We start from the raw sequence: 22,475 nt of genomic DNA, 5'->3' as shown, positions 1-22,475 counted from the left end.
GATTGGCCTTTTTTTAATTTATTTTCTGCCAGCCTTCCAAGCTTAGAGGAGCCCCCTGTATGATTTCTTGGCTGGCCTTCCAGTGGGGATCTTGATCCTTGCTCTTTTCCTTCTTTTCCACCTACCCCTTCCTTTTTCCCAGTGCAAGGCTCTTTGTTTTTACCTTGGAGAAAAGAAGCTTGGTGGGGGCTTCTGTCTGGTAAGAAGGGCTCTTATCGCAGCACCTTCAACTACCACTATCGTCAAGGTTTTACTTTCTCCCCAAGATAAACATGTGAAATTTGAAGTTCAGTCTCGACAGGATAGGGTGGTGGTGGGCAGAATTGTTGGACTCACGCCCTTGAGGAGTCAGATACGGGATTGGTCACACGCAAGCTTGGTGCTCATCATCTATGGGAGAGGATATTTTCTTCTCCAATCGAGCTCACTTGGCACTACCCTAGCAATTGTGCAGGAGAGCCACATTTCCCTTGGCCCGCACTTGGTGTATCTATTTCCCTAGTAGTCTGTCCGGTTGGGGCAGCAGACTTAGTCTGTGGAAACAGACCAGCCAACCAGTCGGCTGGTTCCAGGGGAATTCAGCCCTATAAAAGGGCCCCTTCGGAGGGCAGAGATCATTCCAGTAGACACTCAGCCTGCGGGTCACTTCCGGGTTAAAAGCAGAGGGAGTTTGAGGAGTCATCAGTGTTTGCAGGCCAGATCCAGAAGTCTTCAGCACGACTAGGTGCAGACCTACACCCTGTAGGAGAGCATAAGGCAGTTCAACAGAGGGAGCTTTTTCTGCAGTACATATAAGAGCAGAACTTTGCAGGAGTGCTCAGCTACTCAAGACTACACAGAGGCATGTAGCAGAAGAGGAAGAGTTCCTACAGAGGGTGCAGCAAGACAGAACCTGTTTTGGGACTTAACCACCTCGGGTGCAGCAAGACAGAGCCTGTTTTGGGGACGTAACCTCAGAGGTGGTTTCTGAAGGTGTTGGTACATACTAGGGCAAGTTTTTGTACTTGAAATTCTATATATATCTTTCTGTTTTGGCTATACATCTGAGTATTCTTTCAAATCTGATTGTCTTCTTACTTTCAAACAAAAGCATATGTGTATGAGTCGTGTTCTATTCTCTATCTTGTGATCTCGGGGTGTATCTTCCGCTGCATGAGTAGTGTTGGCCCTAAGCAAGCAACCTACCTCTAGTTTTCCAACACATTTAGCAGACCAGAAGTCTAGGAAAACAAAAAGAAATAAATTATTTTAAAGAACAAGAAGGAAGACTAGAGTATCACAGATCATATGAAACTTACTCAGGAGCCATGTAACCAAATGTACCTCCCTGCTTTGTTGTGGAGTTTGTTTCTTCTGGATTTGTTAGTTTTGTTAAGCCAAAATCTCCAACCTGTCAAATCCATAAACAGATTAGATATTTGCACACAAACACAACTTTGTAAAGGCCCAATAATGGATTAGAGGAATGGACCTTAGCACGATAGCTTGTGTCAAGAAGAATATTGCTTGGCTTTATATCCCGATGGATGTAAGTTGGGATGGTATGATCATGGAGGTACTCAATCCCCCTTGCAGCATCCAAAGCTATTTGGACTCTCTTCTCCCATGACAACACTTGAGTTCCTGAAAACATTTAATTGAAATCCGTTACCAACAAATCTCAATACCTCCGTCAGTCTCAGGAATACTAACACGCCAATTACACTGAAAAAGACAGGGCTCAATGATCATAAGCTGGTAATGCACACCATTATTCCCAGAACGTAGGTGATGGGTTAAAGTTCCATTGTCAACATACTCATACACAAGAAACAAAAATACTTTCGTGCAGTAACCAACAAGGCGAACCTGCAAAACAATACAGTCAGGCCATGCATCAGATTCACAATGGAGATCTACACATGTTTAAAAATTATTCGTTTTACAACGCAAAACAAATCAGTTCGAATTTCAATCATTGCCAAGGAAATCGAATTCTGACAACATTCCTAACACCGGCCTCTGGCCTGCTCAAAGACTTGAGAAAACGAATGTGCTCATCTCTTTCATCTTGATATAATCATCAGCTGGAAGTCCAAAATCTATGAGATTACTTGCAAAAACTGCATTGGTAAACTTCTCAGCTTCAACTGGATTAGAATATAAAAGTGACAATCTAGAAGGTATACCAGGGCATAAATTATTTTGCTTGCATATTTTAGTGCTTGGTCCATGCTTGATCGCATTCTAACTAAAAAAGTCTTCAAGGATAGGAATCTCTTTGAATCTACTTTGGGCCCTATTCTGAGTACATTTCACTCTAACAAACACTGAACTCATGGAAAGTACTTCCTCTTATTCAAATTTTGACATGGAGAATTATATAAGAACACATGGATAGGGAGAATTATATGAGCATGTTAGATAAACCTAGTCTAGTATCATTCTGATTAGATACCTGGCTAGTCACGCCATGAAGCAGACTTATATTGTGGTGCCCAAATGGCTGCGGGTTGCTCCTCTCTGAAATACTCAATGCCCCCACAATGGGACCTTTTTATAGGCTAGGGTGTCCCCAGATGTGCCAACAAAGATCACTCAGTCAGCCGACCTGTCAGCCATGCATCTGTACAGCTGTCCTCCAATCGTCCTTATCCCAAGAAATAATGAGATCTTTTTATTATTGACTCCAGTCAAAGAAAGTTGAATTTAGTCAACTAGAGCAAGTTTCTTTTCCTATGCTTTTGCACTGGTTAATGTGCATCGTGGGGACACCCACAAGGAACAGATTAGTCCAAGAATTAGAATGCATGCATTAGCTAAAGGGGGGCAGGATGACCAGGCAGACTACCGACCCTCGCTCAGCAAGGATGCAGCTACAGCGCTTGTGAGATGAGAGTGGCCAGTTGGCTCAAACGCTCAGGAGATTCTAGAGACTATCGATAGTGGTTTCAGTCTCGGGAGGAGTCCCCCCCAAGGTCTTGCAGCCCAAGAGGCAATCTAAACACACACTACGACACGGGTCTCTCCGAGTGGAGGCCCCGTTCGATATGAGGAGCTCTCAAAGGCCCTCAAGGCTCTCCCTCCACACAAGGTTTTGGCAAGGACGGATTGACACCATTTTTCTTTAGGTGCTTTTGAGAGTACATTCATGCACCCTTGTGTCTGGCCTTCCAAAGGATTTTTGACTCAGGCTCGCTTATCCAATCATTGAGCTCGAGGTGGATTTGTTTGATCCCGGAAGGCGGAGACTGATCAAGATATTCGTCAATGGCACCCCATCACCTTGCTAGATACTTCCTACAAGATCTTAGCCAAGGTCTTGATTCTGCAGCCGTAGCCCCATCTTGTTGACATCATCCATGACACTTAGACAGGTTTTGTTCAGGCATGCAATATCTTGGACATCATCTTCACCTTTTGCAAGCAATGGATTGGACCTGAGAGGAGTCTCAGCATATCACAATCCTTCTCTTGGATTTTGAGAAGGCTTTCGACAGGGTGGAGTGGCCCTCATCTTGAGGGCACATGCGGAGGATGGTTTCTCGAATGAATGGATTCAAGGGGCCTCTGCCTTGTATATAGAGAGTGCGGAGAGTGCCAACAAGTTGCTTATTGGAGGTCACACGAGAGAGGCTTTCTCTCTTGCTTTGTACGTCAAGACTTACCTCTCGCTCTTTTTCTTTTTGTGGGAAAGGCTCTAAGCTATTTTCTGCACTCCCAAGCGGCGGGTCTCACTGGGATGCAACTCTCAATCCGCTAGTAGGAGGAGCTACTGGACTCAGAGTTTGCAGATGACATGGTACTTTTTGTGGAGAGCACAGCAACGAGTCTGGAGGGAGTCCAATGAGCCCTTGAGAGTTGTATTGCATGGCATCTGGGGCTAGGATCAACTGAACCAAATCAATCAACTTCCCCATGGCGATAGGAGGAAGGTCAAGAAAACATGGACCGAGAGCCACCCTTGGTTCCATTGGATCCCGCAAGGTCAGACAACAAGGTACTTACACTGCCAAGTGGGTATTGACATTTCAATGGAGCAATAGATTGTTGTTGTGCGGTGCAAGCTTTTGTATTGGAGCTCGGCCACACTTTCCCTTGCAAGGTGGGCCCTCGCAGCAAACCAAGTCCTCTCAACCACATCATGGTACATAGCCTCGTGTCCCTTAATCAAGGCCAATTCTAGCCCTTAGGACTGTTGGTGTTTTCACAGGGGCTGCATGGGATAGCTCAGGCACTTGATACGTAACTTCTTGTAGATAGGATCGAACACAAGAAACACCAGAGCCATGGTTGTCTAACAGAGGGTGATCCTACCCCAAGAAGAGGGAGGACTTGGACCCAAAGATGCAGAGTAGAGCCCTTTTGGGCAAGCCAACAATGCGAGATTTCACCCCGAGGTCGGAGCCCTGGAAGCAATTGCTTCACAGAGGCCTTAGCAGGAATACCCCCCGCCTAGGAGGCTAGTTGCAGCAATCTCATTGGTGGATCTTCTCATAATAGCCCCCGCACTGGAAAGGGCATGTCATTGATTCCTGCATAGAGTTTGGCAGCGCCTACCTCGAGGACTTGTTCAGGCCAACCCTCGGTAGCCCCTTCTCTAGCATTCCGACATTCAAGGCCAAGAGGACTTCATGCTAGGGCAGCAAACACACATCAGCTGGGCGCAATGGGAAGTGGCTCGGCCCAATATTTCAGAGCACGGGACCATCTCTCCACTAAAACAGAGGCACGTGCACGATCCCTCTCTCCCCTGAGGGGGCAAGCAAGCAGATGATAAAGAGACATGATAAAGAGACTGCCATCCTTGAGTCTTGAAAGAGGTAGCATCAAGCAATCCTACACTCTGCTGAGCCTGAAGAAGCCACAACCAAAGTAGAGTTGTAATAGCTTAGGTGTATCTGTAAGATCGCCCTCTTTTAGCCACATTGCATGCAAAGGTGAATAATTCAAAATTTTCACCAAGTAGCGACGGGAAACTCTATCTTCCTTATGTGCCAAAATCTGCTCTAGAACCAGGATCTCATCCAAATCCTCAACCTCTGGCTGCATCTCAAAAGGAATATCCTCTAGCACATCCCCCTGAAAAAAGGCTTAAGGTGACTCACATGGAAAGCATTGTGAATCCTCCAATGATCTGGTAGCTTCAACTTGTAAGCTACATCACTGATCTTCTCTGAAATAGTATCTCATACTCAACTTGGGAAAAAACCGGTCTTTGCCCCTCTTATTTTTCAGCCTCGTCTTTTCAAAACACAAAAAGAGCCCAGTCACCTTCTTTAAACATTAGTGCACGACGATGATGATCAGCTGCCTTCTTTTGCTTTGCTTAAGTCTTTTGGAGAGCTTTGCTTCACTTTCTGATATGCCACATCCATGCTCTCAACATACTTATCAACCTCCAAAATCTTATCCTTAGTATGCAAGATAGGCGAGACTTTCCTCCCTCCTTCCACTATTTCAAATTGAGGATTACCAGTTGAAGTATGCACAGTATTGTCATAAGCAAACTTCACTCATGGAAAATATTGCTCCCATTGTGTCTTATGCTCAGACACATAACATTTCAGTAAGTCAAGTATAGTCGAATTAACTGCCAATCTGTATGAGGATGAAAAGAAGATGAAAACTTCAAAGAATTGTCCATATTCTCAAAGAGCCCAAAATAGACTCGTCATGCGCAAATCTCTGTCACTAATAATAGACTGAGGCATCCCATGATATTTAAAGATGTTCTTCATGAAAAATCCTGCCATGTGATCCACTGTACTTTTCTTCCTTACCGGAATGAAATGTGCATGCTTGCTGAACTGGCATATAATAGTCCAAAGGCCATCATTCCTCGTAAGTGTCCTAGGAAGATCAAATATAAAATCTCTGGCAAAGCTCTGCCACAGTCTATCTGAAATAGGCAATGGCTGCAACAATCCATGTGCCTTCTGTCGGTCAAACTTGACGTTCTGACATATGATGCATGTTCTAACAAAGGCATCCACATCCCATCTCAAAGCTGGCCAATAGAAAAAATGCTCCACTCCCATCAATGCCTCTATGCTCTGCATACGGTGGAGCATGACTCTCTATCATAACCTTAGACCTCAATTGCTTGTGACACAAAGGCGACCATGCATCATTAGAAATCCACCTATGAGAGTATAATGCTCATGACGCTGACCATAAGGGTCATAAATCCTTGAGAAATCCTCATCCTCAGCATTCTGATCCATCGTTGCATCCAACTCACTATGGTAAGCAATGGTTACTGCTGAAACCTGAGGTTTCCTTGACAATGCATAGGCCACTACATTGTTTTTACCCTCCACATGCACTATCTGAAGTGAAATATGGATAAGAATTTGCCCAACACATGTGCTTCTCAGATAACTTAGTCTAAGTGAGGAAATATCTAAAGATTGATGATCTTTCTGCACCGTGGAATCAGCCCAATGTAGAAAGGGCATGAATCGCAGCCAGCAGTTCTTTCTTGTAAATCCCCAAAAGATGCAAAGACATCCTGTAAATTCCTACTCTCATAGGCAACAACCCATCCATCCTGCATGATGACGGCTCCGAGGCCATTCTTTCCACATGCATCCACCATCTTCTTGGACAGCAAAAGCTTTTCCAGGATCTGGCAAGATCAACATTGGACTCGATGTAAGCTTTTCCTTCAGCATCTCACATGCTGCAGTTTGATTTTCAGCCCATATGAAAGATGCTCCCTCTATAGAGGGGTGAAGCAATTTCAGCAAAGTGGCATATGAACCGTCTGTAGTACGAGCATGAGCCCAAAAGTAGTCAAAGCCTTCAACCTATGTTAAGCCTCATTGAAGGTCTCAAACTTCACTGCTGCCCCACCTTCCTTGAAATCCTTTGCCTCACCTTTGAGTGACAAATTGTCATAAATAGGTGGCTGCAAAAATGAAGGATGCATAGCATTACCTCCACCCTGTCTTCCCAATGCCACTACCCATTGGAGGGTTTGCCAAACCAGCCCCAAGCATTCCAAACATACCCGTGGGAGCTTGCTTACATGCCAATATTCCCGTACATTATGTTATGCATTCGGGCTGCATACCCCCAGACATATTCCCTTGCATACCTTACATTCCAGGCTGAGAATCCATTGGGTAGTTTCCAGCATTCCAGGATTATCTACAGCTTGACCAGCCAGAGCCTAGAACACCGAAACACCACCAAAATACCATGGATGCAAAGAGGGTTGGGAAAAGCTTGCTGCCTCTGATTTGCATTCTGAAAATTATTCCCTTGGCCATGCATATCCGTACTAAGACCATGAAAAGATTGTTGCAATGGGAGCACCCTGTGCATTTGGCATTACTGAGGGCTGTTCATTCAATGGCATCAAACCAAGTGACTTTTGTTGGACCCCACTGGGCTCTCCTGCATTTGAATGCCTCTTTCTCTCCTTAGACCTCAAAGTAGCATGCATAAACTCAAGAAACCGTGGGTCTTGCATTAAGCAATAACCCTCTCTGCTCTCACCTCACAAAGAAATAGGCATTCAACACTATTCCAAATGCTTGCATAAAACTTAGAAATTGTTACTAGCAACCTGTGCAGGGTCACACAACTCACCTAACTGTCTCAAGTGTCCACTGGACCACTAATATGCCCAAGCAATGGGTGAAAGCACAAATGATCAGCTTACAATCTCGGGAACTTTGCACCGGAACTGGAAGCATCCACTATAAACCATCTTGCCAACAAAGTCTCTCCAAGACAGCTCACGACCAAATAGCAGGATCAAGGAGCAACCAGCTTATCCTGGTCAATCCAAGGGCATCCAACTAAGCTCATACGCGAGCTTGGGCAACCCATTCTCAATGGTGCAATATCATGCCCGTACATCAGCATACCCTACTTGTACCACCGCTTACCCTACCGTACAATAGCTCAGTGTGCCCGTATAACATCGTACAGCGGTACCCGCACATTCTGTACAGCTCTGAACTCCGTACAACCCATACACATCTGCAATCGTACAACCCGTACTGCAAACCATACGCAACAGTCCGTACGTATGTCGACTTGCAGTCACCTGCCCACGAGATGCTTCACCGATTGTGATACATCTAGTAACTCCTAAGCATCATCATACCTTTCACAGTCGGCTATTATGTATATCTTTGATAGTGGTCATTAATGCATGACTCACATTGTGCCCTTCTTTGGACCCTTGCATGACTACCAATGATGGTGTTTGTAGAGTAATCTTAAATGAGAACCACTCTTCACATATAGCATAAAATTTCAGAAACCCAAATATCAAAGTGTAAATATAAGAATTCATGCGGCCCTGTAGAAAATTCCAAACAGCTCTATATTTCTCAGAGATGTGCACACGACTCTGACTATCTACCTAGAGATGCAACCTGACCAGGTTTGTAGCCTTTTACATATAGAATTGCTCACAAAAGCGACCTACGACCTTGTCCATCAACTACACTACTACAAGTCCATCACCAAGCAATATGGTGCATAGCTCTATGACCCGTGGCCTCAACAAAGAGAGAGATTGAATCGCCCGATCACATATATGTAGAGACAGCCACCTGTGTGCATAGATACCGCCTCAACTCGATGCTCCCAGAATCGCCATGCAACTGTCAAAGTGCCATGTTTTATCCATGCACTGGCCAACCGACTATAGCTAGTCTTTCATCCAATCAAACCCTTCGACCCCGCATGGTCCAATCAGAAGACGTCGACCAGCATGTATGCACGAACCATCACACACAATCCAACCTTAGTCACTCAATTGCCCCTATGAGGATCACTCCTCCAACAACTGAGTCTATCCTCACTTGTTGAGGATTCATCGGTAATTTGACCATCTTTGAAAACCATCTCGAACCGTCCTTGCCTTAGGTTCAACTTCACCAATATAGGTGGTTCAGTCTGTTTCTCTACCACTTGCTCAGTAATAGGATGTATTCTTTTGTGAAGTATAACAAGTTCCTCCTTCATCAAAGATTGCATCCTTGCTAGTGATATTGTGTGCTTCAAGTTTCCACATCTTGTCGGCCTTATAGCCAACTAGTATACCTTTACTGATTTATGATCCAATTTTCTTCTATTGGCATCAGGGATACGAGCATAAGCTCTGCAATCATCCTTAGGAGATCTATCTTAGGCATTACACCTATAAAGGCCTCTTCAAGAGTTTTGTTCAGCACAGCTTTCATAGCACTCGGATTATGAAGGTACATAGCTGTATTTAATGCTTCAGCCGACAAGTAGTTGAGTAGGGTTCATGCGACCAGTAACAACATTTGGTTGGAAGTATGAAAAGTACAGTGATGTCTTTCAATGCCCTTCTCTTTACAAAATTCAATAAATTCTATTAACCTATATTCTCCCCCTTTATCCGATTTGAGAGCCGTAACACAATTACCGATCTAGTTTTCAATATGGCAATGAATTCCTTAAGGTACTTCAGAGTCTCATAATCCTGCGAGATGTGAACCCATGTCTTCCTAGAATAAATCACCTTTCAATTTATTGATTTGACATAAGTAAGAATGTATCAGTTCAAGGATATATTTCTTTCTTTGAACCTTTCTTTGGGAACTTCTCAAGGCCTATGCTTTCCCATGATACATCCTTTGCAAACTATCTTCTCTAATCTAAGATGAGGCAGGCCATTCACAAAACCTTTCTTGTTCATGAGGACTAGGCTTTGCATATTCAGGTGGCCAAACCTTTCATGCCACAAGATTTCCTTAGATGTGGGCCTTAAAGAAGATGTTAGTTTATAAAGTCCTTCCTCAATTCCCTTGGCTATGATTTTGAAATCATCAACCTTGTCTCGAACGAGACATTCCCCTTCATTTCCACCTTCTTCTTTTGTTTGGTAATGAATCTACGGTGATACGTACAATTTCTAATCTCTCTGGTTTTCGTTGATTCACTGGCTAGCTCACAGGCGATGGCATCCGGTTTTCCTCCCAGCCTCTCTTAGGGATCGCATGTGTATAAAGATACGTAACTTTTATTCCTTCATGCCTATCCACAAGCCCACAATTCCCTAGATGGTTCCCTCTGCCACATGTCATCATTTTAGACCTTTAGCTTGGCACACCATTTACCCCTCTCTTGGGGCACAATTAAAACATTTGCCCCTTGGCATTCTTACACATTTAGGTGCACCTAGGCCTGAGCACTCAGAACCACCTAGTCGATGCCGATACACCCTCACCTAGGACCTTGGCAGTTACTTCCCTTGACCATTTAATTTACACACATGAAATATTACAAAAGTCAGTCATCTAAGAGAAAATGCCCACCGATCTTTCCGAGGTCGTGCTATCTCAGCTAGAGCATAACATTCCTTCCCTCTTCAAGCATCAGCGTCCTCGATGATGAAATCTGAGAATACTCTCCGTAACTGGTAAACGGATTCCCAGGTAGCTTCTGATAGAGGTAGACCATGCCATGCAACCAACACCGTGGGTATCTTCCGATTGCGCACTTGCATTGTTCCTCGGTCCAGGATTCTTGTTGGTTTGCGTCTTGCATTATCCTCTATCTCCTGAAACAAAACAACACCTTCGATTAGTGAGTCACCAGTATGCAAAAATTGCTTTAAACGAGAAACATGAAACACTAGGTGCACCTTACACCCCGGTGGTAATTCTAATTTATAGGCTACCTTGCCTATTCCTTTTAGAATTAACCATGGCCCACAATATCGAGGTGATAACTTAGCACACTCTCCTGCAGTCAAAGACTTAGAGTGCGAAGGAACTCTGAGAAAAACTTTTTCTCCTTCCTTATTCTCTAGCGGATCGGTTTTCATCCGCATATGCCTTAGCTCTATCCATAGCTTGGCGAATGTTAGCTCTCGCAAGTGCTAGCATCTCCCGCATCTGAACCACAAAGTTCGCGGCACTAGGCACTTTCTGAGGTATTCCAACTATAGTTGGATTCGCTTGTCTATAACCATAGTTCAGTTCAAACGGACTGAACCTTGTAGAGGAATGTTTCCTATCATTGTAGGCAAACTCTAACAATGGCAACCACTTGTCCCATGTATGTTGCCTCAATGACACATATGCTCTAAGCATGTCCTCTAAAATTTAGTTGATTCTTTCCGTCTGACCATCCGTTTCTGGATGATCCCCACTACTCATTCCCAACTCAGTCCTTAGTGTCTCAAATACCGCAGTCCAAAAATGACCGGTAAATTTGACATCTCTGCCTGACACTATGGATTTGGGTAATCCATGCAGACGAAATATATGTCTAATAAACAAATCCGCCACTTGCGGGGCACTAACAGATTCTCTAGTTGAAATGAAGTGAGCCATCTTGGTAAGACGATCAACCACCACAAGGATAGATTCATATCCACCTTGTGTCGTAGGCAGCCCTACAATAAAGTCCATGGAAATGCTCTCCCACTTACTTAGTGGTATCTCCAAGGGTTGTAAAAAACCGGGTAGCTTCACCCGCTCTGCCTTACTTACCTGACACGAAAAACAACGTGTCACATATTCATGAATATGCTTTTTCATCTTTGGCTAAAAGAAATCTCGCTTCACAAGATCATGTCTTCTCAACTCCTGGATGTCCCGCACATGGGCTATCATGGCATTGTCGAATGACTCTCTGCCTGAGATCATTCTGACTAGGTACTACTACCTTGCCATTTCTTTTAGCATACCATCCCTTATGGCATATCTTGCATAAGTTTGGCCTTTTCTGGATGCCAAGTCATCCTTTTTCCCGGGTTTTAACATATGAGCCTTAGGCCATAGACTCTGGACAAACTCGTCCACCTTTTGAGTTTCTCTAATCTTGGCTATTAGAGCACTCTCTAACACCGTGAAATTCATGTTATGCATAATGCGTGACAACGCATCAGCAACTTTATTATCCTTCACTCTTCGGTACCGAATCGTCAAATTAAACTCCTGCATGAGTTCTGCCCACCTAGCTTGGTGGCCTCTCAAGTCAGGCTGTTTACAAAAATGTTTCAGAGTATCATGATCAACATCCACATAAAACTTTGATCCATACAAATAATGTCTCCATGTTTTCAAAGCATGGACAACAGCATACAACTCTAATTCATGAGTTGGCCAATTTCGTTGAGAGGGAGAAAGCTTCTTGCTTTCAAAGGCTACTGGCCTTCCCTCTTGAAGGAGAACTGCTCCTACCGCAATGCCACTTCCATCGGTTTCAAGGAACAATGGTTTCTGGGGATCAACTATTTTTAACACCGGTCATGTGACCACAACTTGTTTTATGGTGTTAAAACTTTCCCGTTGATTCTGTCCCCATATAAAAGGTACTTTATCTGAGGTCAAATTAGTCAATGGCGATACTATTTCGAAATATCCTTTGATATGCCTTCGATAAAATTGGACAAATCCCAAGAATGATTGCAAAGCGGTCAAACTCTGAGGGATTGGCCAAGTCAGTATCACAGCCACTTTCTTTGGATCCATTTCTACCCCCTCTGGAGTAATTATGAATCCTAAATATTCAAGTCTTACCATACACAGTATAGTTTTCTTTTTATTTCCATAAAGACTGGCTTTCCTCAAAGTACTGAACACTATTCTTAAGTGTTCGTGATGCTCAGTGATACTTTTACTGAATACCAGAATAGGGCATTACCAAAAACTCATAATGACCAAACCTGCTTCTAAAAGCAGTTTTATGCACATCCTCGGCTCTAATACGGATCTGATGGTAGCCACACTTAAGATCTATCTTACTGAAAATTACGGCCCTATGCAATGCATCTAGCAAATCATCGATCCGAGCCATCGGATACCTGTGCTTAATAGTGATATTATTCAATGCTCTGTAATCTATACAGAGGCGAAAAGTATAATCTTTCTTCCCCTTTAATATCACTGGGGAAGCAAAAGGTGAAAAACTAGGTTGAATATGCCCTAGCTTGAGGTATTCTTCCAGTTGTCTTCGCACCTCAGCTTCTTCTATAAAGCTTAATCTATAGGGAGGTCTATTTACAAGTTCTGCCCCCGGGATAAGCTCAATTTTATGCTGAACATTCCGCTCTGCAGGTAACCCATAAGGTAACTCATCCTTAAATCAATCAGAGAACTTCTCCGATATCTCTTTAGCCAACTCGGCCATTTTCCCATCTTGGGTAGCCTCAGTGCTAGCCGATGCATCATCAATCGACTCTACCGATGCTATACACAGACACAGAAACTCTTTCGAAGTCTTCCGAATTTCCATGGCTGACCTGCATTTCCGTGTCGCATTCAGATATTATCATATTGGCCATGCGACGGTCCTTGTTTAGTGGACAATCTTTCCACTGATGTCGCTGAAGGCAGCCGAAGCACAATCCTTCTTTTCTAGCTTTTTCTTTTTGCTCAGGGGTCAACGAGGACTTTGACCAAGCCCGGGCTGCCATTGGAGTTACTTTTCTTTTCATCCCAACGATGGTACTTGTCTTTGCTTGTCCCTCAACCGGCTTCACTTGCTTGGTTTGGCCACTTGGCTGCGAGACACTTGTCTTTGAAGTCCATTTCCTCTGAAATCCCCCTTTTATCGGGTACTCATACTGAGTCCCTGCCTGCACAAACCCACTAGGTCTGCCTCTGGCATCCTCATAGTTCAGGGCTACTACAATAGATTCATCTAATGTAGTCACATATTTAGCCCGAACTTCCATTTTAATCTTGTCGTTCAATCCATAGATATAGTCTTTCAACTGAACCGACATAGGGAGAGGGTCTGTTATTTTCATAACACATTCCCTGAACTTGTCAGTGTACTCTGCCACCGACAAATTCCTCTGGCGAAGGTTTCTGTAAACGTCCCAAGCTCGGGACTCTTCGTCAGGTGGAAGAAAGTGATATCAAATGATACGTACAATTTCTAATCGAGATGGAGGACTGCAAGGAGGCGGGGTAACACCGATGGAGGCTCAAGCTGAAAATGAGTAAGGTCGGAAGAAAATGGAAGATCTAGCTAAACTCGGGTCTAAACCTAGTGGTAACACTCCTAATGTAGTAGTGTGCTAGACTAGTAATTATGAGAAAGTCTTAGCCACCTCAATACCAAATAAGTCTGGCCAAGCTGATGGGTTATGGATTATTGTTTGCCGAGAACATCCCCCCCTCTCCTCCTCCTCTTTACCTACCATGAGTGATACCAACCATGAGTGATTCCCTCACTTGGAGAGAAGTGATAGTGACCATATAGAGCTAGAAGACTCTAGACGTGGTTAAATCAAGGTAGTAATTGGCTCCTTTTATAGGCAGCCAACACCCTGACCATAAACAGACCCGACCATATCCTGGCCGACCTGGATTTGTCAAATCACCCCAACTGCAGATCTGCCACCTGACCGTATCCACGACCTGAATCTGTAAAAATCACCCCAACTGCAGGTCTGCCGACCTGCTTGTACCCGACCTGCTCCCAGGGCATGCCAGGACCATAAATAGACCTGGCCCCTCCAGCAAACCAGCCCTAGGTGTCATGCTGTCCTGCGCAGTTCCAGAAGGTACCCTAGCCCATACTGCAGGCCATAAAGCCAGATGTAAGTAGGCTCATGTTCTAGGTATTGTCCCTACCCTAACCAGGTCCACTGAACCCGCATCCTCCTCATATGGGGACCCCAGATGGGTCACTGACCTATTCTAACAGAGTCTACCTCAGCAGGAACAGCATCTGAAGCTGATATTGGTACCCTACCTCAGCGACAGTATGCCGTAGGTGACAGCACATGTTTGGCAGATTCCACACTTAATTCTTTGACAACAATACATATTGTGCTGGCTGTACATCTGGGTGTTCTCTTTACATTTCTGAAGTATTTTTTATACATGCATGCACACGGAGTGAGTTGGTGTCTAAACTGATCTCCTGAGATTTCCACTCTTTTCTTCCCCTGCTTGGGACTTGGCTGTAGCAAGCAACTCTCTTCTCTAACAAGCAATAGCCATTATCTTTCTCAAAATGATCGGTTCAAAGGCACTCAAAACATCAACATAAAATGGCAACAACATAAAACCTACATAATCAATAATCAAATATGCATCAATAATCAAATTTTGAAGCACATTGGTTCGCATGCATTCTGCTTTGGACACATAAACTAACTTATTTGATCAAAATCGTCACCACCAGCTACTCCAGGTATTTTTTTACGCATTATCCACAAACTGGGCTTTTGTAATCTTTGTGCAAAAGTATTTGATGCCCTTTACTCCACTTCTCCATATGATCCTACTTGCAAGGTGTTTTCAGAGAGAAGAATGCTGAACCTTACCAAGTTTGCATGATGTACACTTGACAGGACCCTTAGCTCATTGACAAACCCTTTAGTTTCCTTTAGATCCATTTTCTTGATCGCTAATCTCTGCATGTGCACAAATAAAAACAAGAAAAGAAGAAAAGATCACATTTTCATGATTATTACCACAAAGGTTTGCATTTACTTCTAAAACTGTGGTAGAAAGTCCCCCCACCAATTTTCTCCAGAAAACCTCAATGGAGAATATAGTGGTTACTAAATGGTGAAATTTCATGTTAATCAAGGTTAAGAAATAGTCCAGTGACAGAGTTTATGCCTGATATTTCAAAGACTGAACGAATAACAATGTAATATCTGCTACATGTTGCCTTGAAAACTGAGTATAGCTGCTGGGAGGGAACAGCACTGCATGGGCAAGAGCTGCACCAACAAGAGGGAGAAGGACTGCCTAGGGGAAGGGCTGCTGCAGGACTGTGTGGAGAAGGAGCTGCAGGAGGAGGTAGTTGCTGTAAGAGGAGCTTCTGCAAGAGAGGGAGCTGTTGCAGTAGGAGGATTGCTGACAGGAAGGCGCTGCTGTAAGAGAAGGAGCTGCTATAGAAGCTGCTGCTGCAGGAAGAGAAGGAGCTGATGCTGCAAGAGAAGGAGCTGCCGCAAGAGGAGGACTACTGCAAGGGGATCTTCTGCCAGAGGACGAAGACTGCTGCAGGAGGGGTTGCTGCAAGAGTAGAGGCTGCACCAGCAAGGTACAGAGTGAACAAGTGAAGGGGGGGTGGGGTCCTTCTTATATAGGCTTTTCTGTCGTTCTTATATAGGCTTTTCTGTCGGTCATGGGATTTGGCACTCACATAGATATGGAGGGGATGGAAGGGCATCAGATAGAATGTCACCCTTTCCTCCTCTCTAGAATGGGGTGGTGGCTTCCCCTAAATTGTGGTGGGTTGCATGGAGACTGAGTCCATGGTGTGACGAGTGATGCCATGAGTCATGGGTGGCCCTGCCACATGTCCTATGCCATCTCACAAGTTGCCACGTGTCCTATGCTACCTCACAGGCTGCTACGTGTCATGGCTACCACATCATCATGCCATGTGTCAAGATTGCCATGTGTCATAGCTGCGGCAAGGCTGATTTTACTTCTGTTTTCATCCTTAGGTTTTTCACAATTAGCTCTATTCAAAGGGCTAATCTAGGACTAATTGAGTTTTGGTTGGCGTCCTCACATAATGCATTAGGCCTATCAGTTTCTTGTGTTGTCTTGTATCTCTTTGTCTCTTTCATGTTCATAGGCCCACACCCAAGGCTACTTACTGCAAACATTCTCCTAAGCTGGGTTAGTATACATTCTATGCATTTTATTGGTTCCGTGTTTGAGTACTTGGGTGGAGTGTGATCTTAGCATATCTCTTATAGAGATATGTCTCAACTTGTGGGACACTAATGCCCATACCCCTTTAGTAGAAAGTCCACCTCAAATGCTAGACCCTAGCCAACTAGAAACTATATGTATAGTAGGAAAGTATATGCATCCTTTTGGCAAACAACCTAATTTTAAGAACTTGTAATTACAGAAAAAAAAGATATGTAATAAATGACTTACCAAGCAAGTGGATATGCTTTGTGAACAAAAATGACAATGTAATAGTTGTTTGGGAGCAAAAAACAACTTCAAAGGCTTGTTCTAGTTTTTTAAGGTGCCTTTTATTGGAACTAGAACTCCCAATTTGCCACTGATCGGGGCAGTACGTATGAAGAAACAGAAGCCAATAGATTTGGTTTGGAAGAGAGCCACCTCAGTTTTGGCACACCAAATCATTTTGGATTATCTTCTACATTGCCACCAATATATTTTGCAATCAAATAAGGACAATAGCAACATTTTTCATTCTTGTCCTTCCTCAATTTGCGTTGTCCATAAAACAAATTTTCGTTTGAATTTTTTGTGAGAAAAAAATAGTTGAATAAGTCTAAGATGGGTGTACCTATCATGGCTAGTTCTAACAAGGTCTTAGAGAGCCTTAAACAGAGCTGGTCGTAAGCTGGATGAAACCATTGGGAACTCCACGAACAAGGATAAGTTTTAGAAAACTACTAATAGAAATCTTCCAAGAATCCCATCACGGGCAAACCAATAAGCAAATGGTAGAAAAAGATGGAGTTTAATGGTTTGCAACAAATGTTGAAATTGATGCTCAGAGAGCAAAACTTGCAAATTTTGAGGACAAACTGGCGCAACGGATCTCTCTCTCTTGCTCGCCACCCCTCAGCCCCCCCTCAGCCACTCCCTCGCCACCCCTCAGCCCCCCAGCCACTCCCTCGCTACCCCTCAGCCACTCAGCCACCCCCTCGCCACCCCTCAGCCCCCCCTACCTGTCGGCCTAGCCTCTGCCTAGCCATAGCCCCCTGCCTAGCCCCCGCCTAGCCTACCTACAGGCCCTAGCAAGCCTAGCATACCTAGGCGACAGCTTACCACGACATCCTAGCCTAGCCTATAGCCTCTTCCTAGCCATAGCCCCCTGCCTAGCCCCCGCCTAGCCTACCTACAGCCCCTAGCAAGCCTAGCATACCTAGGCGACAGCTCAGGCGCAGCCTGAGCAGCCTCACCTACAGCCGGCCCAAGCAGCAGCCCCCCTCTCCTGTGGCAACACCAGCAAGAGCTACCAGCAGCAGCTGAGCAGCCCGTTCGCTGCCTCTACCTCCTCCACAGCACCGAAAGAACAGCTCTTTAGCCTCGACAACTGCAGAAAATCAAGAAAATCAAGAAACTCCAAGAAAATCGACCTTGAAGCAAAGAAGGGACAGAGAAAAGTACAAGGCACTACAATGAGGAACTAAGGCAGGCAAGGCAAGCAAATATGTGATTTCAGTGGGATACCCCTTTTTCTCTGCATTATCTCCGTAAAAAACAGAAAAACAAGCAGTAAACATTTTGCTACATGCCTACACGTGGATGTGTGGAGGATATTTGGGGAAAACAAGCCTTGGAATCTGCTCTGACAGCCCTCTCGAATGGGACAGCTCACAAAGGTACCACTGAAGTGCTTACATGCCCCAACAAAATATGCCTTGTGTTGATTGAAAAAATAGACAACCTAGAGGCCACAAATGTGGCCTTATTGGCCGCAAAAGCTCATGTTGACAAAACCCTCGCTGAATTTAAAAAGCAAGGAGGGAAAATACAAGAACAGTGGAGGATGGAAAAGGCCAAGAAAGAGAACTGGGAACAAGAAAAAACAGAGTGGATTAATGAGAAAGTAAACCTCCAAGACAAGTTGCATTCATTGGGTGTTGAATTACAGTAAATGAAGGACATGCAAATGACTTCAGAGGGGGGCTGCAAAGCCATGGAAATACTCAGAACAGAGAATGCAGCTCTCAAAAAAGAGATGTCGGCCATGCAGGCCACGATGATTGGAAAACATGCTGAGATTACACAACAACTCACCACAGGGAAAGAAGAAATGCTTGAGTGGACAGCAGTTGCACCCAAGAAAGAGTTTATTTCTGAGGCTATAGAGGAAGAGAAAAGGAGATCCAGCAAGGTCTTGAATGCGCTTGTAAGGGGCCTGACGGTGGGAGATACCCCAATGGCAGATGCCCAAGCTTTGTTCACGAAAATGGGGTTAATCTCACATGCGAGACAGCCTGGGGGGTAGGTAACGTGGAAATACCAACAAGACCACTAGTGCTGAAAGTCCGAAATGCCATGGATAGGTCTACCCTTATGAGTACGAGAGCAGCCCTGAAAGGGACCAGGATATACCTGGATGATGATCTAACCCTCCTACAGCAGGAGCACAAAAGGGAGGGCATGGTACGGGTAATGGCAGCAAGGGAGGCAGGAAAATGGGCTGTATATAGAGATGGCAAAGTCATTATCCGAGACAGACCAGCTAGGGAAGAGAAGGAGGATGGTGAATTATGACGGTGTCGGACCAATGGGATGAATGCACAGAATGAACTGAAGATGGCAGTGTGGAACTGTAATGGCACACTCTGGTCTGACCCGGGAGGATTCTCGGAGACATACACTGGTAGAGACATGATCTTCCACACTGAGACACATGAGAGCCCAGAGAGAGGACTGCCCACTGTGACAGGATATACATGGGAGTCAGCCCATCGGCAGGAAATGTGGGGAGACAGTGGAGGGCATGGTTCCAGAGAAGTGGCCATCCTCTTCAGATCACACATGAGACCCCTCATTTCAATGGTTCGGAGAGAGGAACACGCACTACCATTGCCTCTTTCAGGAGGGACACGGTTTTGGACCCCTCTCACGACTCCACTTCCAGGACCAGGTCTGTGTTGGACTCTACTTGATGGAGGTGCGACGACACAAGGAGACACTACTGCGGAAGATCAGAGAGCAGCAAGATGTGACCACCACCACGCCACAGGACACTGAGGTAGACTGAGCGCAGAGACACGTCACTGACTTCTATGCATTTGAGTCAGCTCCAGGGCACTCGGGGGTGGAGGAGGAAGAGCTAGCTGACATGAGAGATAGATGGATCAGTAGAGAGAGCCGGCATGACACCACTACTGGACGAGGGACACAGGGATCTCACATACGACAAGAGACCAGAGCACGCACGATTGAGGTTTGACCTATCTCAGCTCTCCTCAGAGGCGATCGACAGAGACATGGCATCACAGTTGACATAGCCCATCAAATCCAAAGATCGAGGAGACCACGCCCTCCACCACAGCGTCAGACAACTCGACGCCAGATCATGTTCTTGGAGCATTAGCTCTGAGCACTTGACACCCTCATGCCTCACTCCTATTGCACACTACTTGGCTATTCTGACTTGATATGTTGTACTACATTAGTATTTCAGTTTGTGGATTTTTCTATAGCGAGTGACACGTCCCCAACACTCCTGAAACCTCTGATCTGCAAGCAAACACAAGAACACACACAACGTGAGGAAACTGAGCAGGCTGCTCACCACCCATCCATGACATCTACGGGATGTGATCCCGAATCAAGAGATGTCCCCTCCGCGAGCCACAAGATGAGCTACTGGCACAAACTCCCAACCAAATCCTAACCAGCCTGGTGTCCCATACCACCAGGTGGCGCTGTGAAGCCTGGGATCTGCTGATGGACCTTGGGCTACACTATGATGCAGGCGCGCGTCCGCGACTCAATCCAAGATCAAACCTAGCACCTGGGAACAAAACTTGCTCCCATCGGCTCTCTAAGAACTGAACCCCTGCGCCCCTTATATAGACCCGGGCCCCAAGTGCCAAAAATAGCGAAGACCTCTAACTGGTTCTACCCTTGCCACTCAACCCAAGAATCAAGCCTGCCTAGCTCTAAGCCTCCCCAGGCTACCTGAGCTAGTCTTGTGTACCCAGTACACGTCGGATACCCATCCGTGCACATGACATACTTCCCCTCCTCTAAGAACTCACTCCTGAGTTCGCTAAAAAACCCGAGAATGTCCTTTGGAGATTCTATAATGTCTCCCATGTTGCATCCTCCTCAACACGATCTTTCCACTTGATCTTGTATTCCGTGATTGTTCTATTACGAATCTGTCTTTCACGAAATTCAAGAATACACTCAGGTTCGTGTGGAATAAAAGTCAAATCTGTAACTTCTATTATTTCTTGAGGAGAAACAAGTTGTAAATCCGCACCCAATACTTCTTTCAGTCTACTGACATGAAAGACTGGATGTACTTAACATCAGGAGGCAATTCTAGTCGATATGCAACTGGTCCAATTCTTTTAATAAACTTGAACGGACTACAATATCTGGGGGATAACTTCGGAACCAAATCAGTACTTAGGCTCTTGGATTCCTTGGGAATTTGCAAATATATCATCATTCCTTCAGAGAACTCTCTAGGTGAACGATGTCTATTAGCATAAAATTTGTCCCGATCTTGGGCACTTCTAATAGACTCCTTGGCTAACTGCAACATTTCCTGCATGTCTAGCAAGAAGGTCTTTGCAGCATCATTTTGGATTCCTTTTAACCCAACCATAACTAGTGACTTAGGTTGAAACCCGTACATAAGCATAAAAGTACTGTAACCAGTACTCGAATGCTTGGCACTGTTATAAGCAAATTCTATCATAGGTAGATAATCTTCCCATGAAGACTGTCTCTTAGAAACATATGCACGAAGCATATCTTCAACCAATTGGTTGACCTTCTCCATACTGCCATCGGATTGTGCATGATCTGAGGAACTCATACTTAGAGTAGTTTCTAACTTCTCAAAAACAAGTGTCCAAAAGTTACTTGTAAACTTCGAGTCCCTGTCACTGACTATGTTGGAGGGCAAACCATACAGCTTAAACAAGTGATCCACAAACTCGTGAGCCAGCTGAACACCTGAAATAGTTATTCTAGTAGGTAAGAATCTAGCCATTTTTGTCAGACGGTCCACTATGACCCAAATGGAGTCATGACCCTTGCGCGTTCGAGGCGAACCAGTAATAAAATCCATGGAAATACTTTTCCATTTATTACTTGGAATTTGCAATGGCTGTAATAACCCCGCGCTTCTAAGGCATTCTGCCTTAGTAACCTAACAAACCCGGCAACCTATCACATAGTTTTCAATAAATGCACGCATCTTAGGCCAATAAAAGGTATGCTTCACAAGAGACACAGTCCGATGTATACCCGGATGTCCAGCACTAGGAGCATCATGACACTCCCAGAGAATCTTGGATCGAAGTTTCAGAACATCTGGCACACAAATCTTTCCATTCCGGAACAGCAAGCCGTTCCTAATCATCCACTGACCTCCCGCCGCCTGTACCGTAGGTGGCACAATCCCTGAGTCCTGGTCAACCATGGAGCTCCCATCCTGGACTTTCTGCCAATAAGAGCTGAAATGACTATCAGTTGCGCAAAGCCCTCTCAAGGATTGAAATAGGTCTGAGGATATTTCCGTAAATGACATAGCATTTACAAACTTGACTCGACTTAAGGCATCCGCCACACTATTCAACGAACCCTTGCGATAACGTATTTCAAAATCAAAATCTTGCATTAATTCTGCCCATCTAGCTTTCCGTCCCCTCAATTTAGACCCATCACACACATACTTGATTGACTGATGATCGATCAATACAAGAAACTTCGAACCATACAAGTAGTGTCTCCAAACCTTCAGTGCATACACGACTGCATAGAGTTCTTGTGGGCCAACGATATTGGGTGTGGTCTAGCTTCTTACTCTCAAAAGCTACAAGTCTA

At 44.8% G+C, this 22,475-nt stretch overlaps 1 protein-coding gene across 1 annotated transcript in view; it reads right to left on the bottom strand.

Moving 5' to 3' along the window:
- Window positions 1-22,475, bottom strand: part of LOC147903517 (chitin elicitor receptor kinase 1-like) — a 40,705-nt gene that overhangs the window by 2,006 nt on the left and 16,224 nt on the right. Inside the window, exons 7-10 of the mRNA XM_087399616.1 lie at window positions 15,266-15,355; window positions 1,749-1,848; window positions 1,472-1,623; window positions 1,299-1,390 (exon numbers count right to left, since the gene is read on the bottom strand). Coding sequence (XP_087255742.1) covers window positions 1,299-1,390; window positions 1,472-1,623; window positions 1,749-1,848; window positions 15,266-15,355 — 434 coding nt within the window. The remainder of the gene's footprint in view (window positions 1-1,298; window positions 1,391-1,471; window positions 1,624-1,748; window positions 1,849-15,265; window positions 15,356-22,475) is intronic.

This window comes from Dipteris shenzhenensis, chromosome 3 (assembly GCF_047967505.1).
Source record: "Dipteris shenzhenensis isolate YYH24624 ecotype China chromosome 3, Dip_SZ_1.0, whole genome shotgun sequence".
NCBI lineage: Eukaryota > Viridiplantae > Streptophyta > Polypodiopsida > Gleicheniales > Dipteridaceae > Dipteris > Dipteris shenzhenensis.
The sequence above is the reverse complement of the archived record's forward strand: the minus strand, read 5'-3'. Positions and strand labels throughout refer to the sequence as shown.